Here is a 2,749-nt window from a genome sequence, read left to right as displayed (position 1 = left end):
GAGAGAGAGAGAGAGCCACACAATACATTTTATCTATAACTCACTCCTTCACCAGTTACAACCTCACCAATGCAGTAAGCTCCATTGTCATCCTCAAGAATTCTGCGGGATGCCTCTCTACTCACAACAAGAACCATCCCAATACCCATATTGAAAGTTCGCCTCATTTCAGCATCTTCTATTCTTCCAGCCTAGTGTTGGCATTAGATGAGTAAAATGAGAAAAGACATGAGATACATAAATGCCAGAGAAAAGCTCAGAAATAAGGAGATGCATGAAAATCTCGTTACCTCTTGGATCCATTTAAAAACAGCTGGGATTTCCCATGAACCATTATAGATGACAGCTCCCAGGCCTTTTGGAAATACTCTAGGTATATTGTCGGTGAAACCACCTCCCGTGATGTGGGCTATCCCCTTCACACCGCCTTTGCTAATTATGTTAAGCACCTGTTCCAGTGCAGCAAAACCAAAACGCACAAAGCATTTTCAGCAGCTAGTTCAAGACAAACCAACTAAATGAGCACAAATGCATAATATTGTAAACCAGGATTTCATGTTGACCTGCTTAACATATATCACTGTGGGAGCCATTAAAGCTTCACCTAATGTAACAGATTTACCCGGAAGTTGGTCCTTTAGAGACAGCCCGCTATGAGCTAGAACCCTGTAAAGATAGAGCAATAAAAAAAAAAATTATACGTGAGAACTGCAGGGTCAGACAAGAAAATATAAAGTTCAAGTTAATTACATATATAAAAGCAGGGAAAATGTTTGCTTTTTCTTTCAATAACACCAACCTTCTTACAAGAGAGAAGCCATTGGAATGAACCCCACTGGATGGTAGGCCAATGAGGACATCTCCAGCCACAATGTTTTTCCCGTTAATCACAGAGTCCTTTTTCACAATTCCAACCGCACAACCACTGAGATCATACTCACCCTCTGCATAGAAACCCGGCATCTCGGCAGTCTGAAGATATATGCAATTACCATATAAAAAATATGAACATGTGTCTACAAACAGTAAACACATCAACCTAAGAATACACGCTTAGCAACTGGATTCCTCAGCTAATAAGACAACGGAAAATGCAAAACTAAGTACTTGGGAATACCTCTCCACCTAAAAGAGCACAGTCAGATTGTTGGCAACCATCGACAATTCCCTTGATAACCTAAAACAACGAAACAGAATAAATAAGCTGCATTGAGTTGGTAATATGTCTTTACATAATGATAGAAGCTGAGGGGTCCAGAGTGACATGTACCTTTTCAGCAAGATCAACATCAAGGCGGCTTGTAGCATAATAATCAAGGAAAAACAATGGCTTGGCTCCAGAAGTGACAATATCATTGACACTCATCGCAACCTGAGAATCAAAGTTGATCAGTACAGAAACCAACACACCCTACACTACCACATGACTCAGCTCGGGTAGTAGCATTACCAAATCAATACCAATAGTATCATGAATTCCAGTATCAAACGCGAGCTTAAGCTTAGTTCCCACACCATCAGTACCAGCTACGAGATACGAATCATCTGTTGAACCACATAACTCAATCAACCCAAGCAACAAATTCAAACTCCACGTTCAAAATCCAACATAAGTCAAAATATCATACCGAGGGGGAAAAAACCTCCAAAGCCTCCAATGCCAGGAGCCATTTTGGCAATTCTTCGAACAAGCTCCGCCCCGGCATCTATATCCACACCAGCATCCTTATACGAGAACCCACCAGAGCTTTCACCGGAATCATTCTTCGAAAGTGAGCATACATGTTTGCTCTGAGAAAGTCCACTGGATGAAGCCAATGAGAGGCCGGAGAAGTTGTTGGGGAGAGACCCGGAGGGCATTCTGGGTAGCTGGGTGGAGTTGGGTTTCGAATACGAGGGTCTGGAAGAAGAAGAGGCAAAGGCAAGAGCAAGCTCTGCGTTTGGTTTGAGGGCGGTGGACATGGCTAGGGGACCTGGAAGTTATCAACTGAAAAGAAAGATTACCACCCAGTTCAATCCCAACTGATCCAGCAATACCCAATTGAATACTCACCAATCCATGAACAATTGCAATTTCAACATAAGGCCCAAATTTCAATCAGGTAAAAAGAAGAGAACTTGAAATAGATACTTACAGGTTGAGGAAGATGAAGGAGTGAAGGATGACGGCCTGAATCGCTTTGGGTGGACGTGAGAAAGGAGATGTGTGTTTGGGTTGGGAAGAAAGTGAGGAAAAAAGAAAGAGAAAGAGGGAAAGGGAAAAGGGGCGGGAATAAAGTGGGAGGTATAGCTAGGGTTTATGCTTCCTGCCTATTTGCCTAACACTATCTGCACCACACAGTTACATAGTAACCCCCCACTAAACCCAAATTACAAAAAATTAAAAATTACAAAAATAAAACTTCCACAGTATTTCTTTGTAATTTCAACTAAGCTTCAAGTCTTTAACTGTGAATGAAAAAAAAAAACCCTAAGCTGCAACTGATTATTTGAACAAGAATGTATATAATTGTTTTGTTTCGTGTTTTATCGTGTGTTTTATCGTATTATATCAGAAAATGCAACCTTAAATTTAGAAATTTTTTTTCTACTAACAAAATCAGATTTTAAAATTTCCAAGAGACTTTTAAAAACTATTCTCCATAACAAAACCATTTAACATATTATTCATGATCAAACTGTCCTTCCTTCTCAATCTCTCATTTCTCTTTCCCTATTTCAGATCTCTTCTTTGACCTCTCTCTCTCTC

The 2,749-nt window shown here is 40.3% G+C and overlaps 1 protein-coding gene across 1 annotated transcript; it reads right to left on the bottom strand.

Moving 5' to 3' along the window:
• Positions 1 to 6: 6 nt before the first annotated feature.
• On the bottom strand, positions 7 to 2,211 carry LOC101315087 (phosphoribosylformylglycinamidine cyclo-ligase, chloroplastic/mitochondrial-like). Its single transcript, XM_004288051.1, has 9 exons — positions 2,136 to 2,211; positions 1,629 to 1,987; positions 1,451 to 1,545; positions 1,271 to 1,372; positions 1,118 to 1,177; positions 800 to 972; positions 564 to 666; positions 291 to 449; positions 7 to 191 (listed from the first exon to the last, which is right to left on the bottom strand). Exons 2-9 carry the CDS (start codon positions 1,960 to 1,962, stop codon positions 30 to 32), a joined length of 1,188 nt encoding a protein of 395 aa, XP_004288099.1. The 5' UTR covers positions 1,963 to 1,987; positions 2,136 to 2,211; the 3' UTR covers positions 7 to 29.
• Between the last annotated feature and the right edge of the window lie 538 nt (positions 2,212 to 2,749).

This window comes from Fragaria vesca, linkage group LG1, assembly GCF_000184155.1.
Source record: "Fragaria vesca subsp. vesca linkage group LG1, FraVesHawaii_1.0, whole genome shotgun sequence".
Lineage (NCBI taxonomy): Eukaryota > Viridiplantae > Streptophyta > Magnoliopsida > Rosales > Rosaceae > Fragaria > Fragaria vesca.
Note: the sequence above shows the minus strand (reverse complement) of the source record. Positions and strands in the feature narration are given on the sequence as shown.

Bases quoted from the DNA above. Each gene is read 5' to 3' on its own strand.
- LOC101315087 (XM_004288051.1), bottom strand. From the start codon at position 1,962: ATGTCCACCGCCCTCAAACCAAACGCAGAGCTTGCTCTTGCCTTTGCC. The intron at 1,546-1,628 runs GTATGATATTTT...GTGGTTCAACAG, and splicing joins TGGAGGTTTTTTCCCCCTCG to ATGATTCGTATCTCGTAGCT. The intron at 667-799 runs GTTGGTGTTATT...CTATCTTTACAG, and splicing joins GGCTTCTCTCTTGTAAGAAG to GGTTCTAGCTCATAGCGGGC.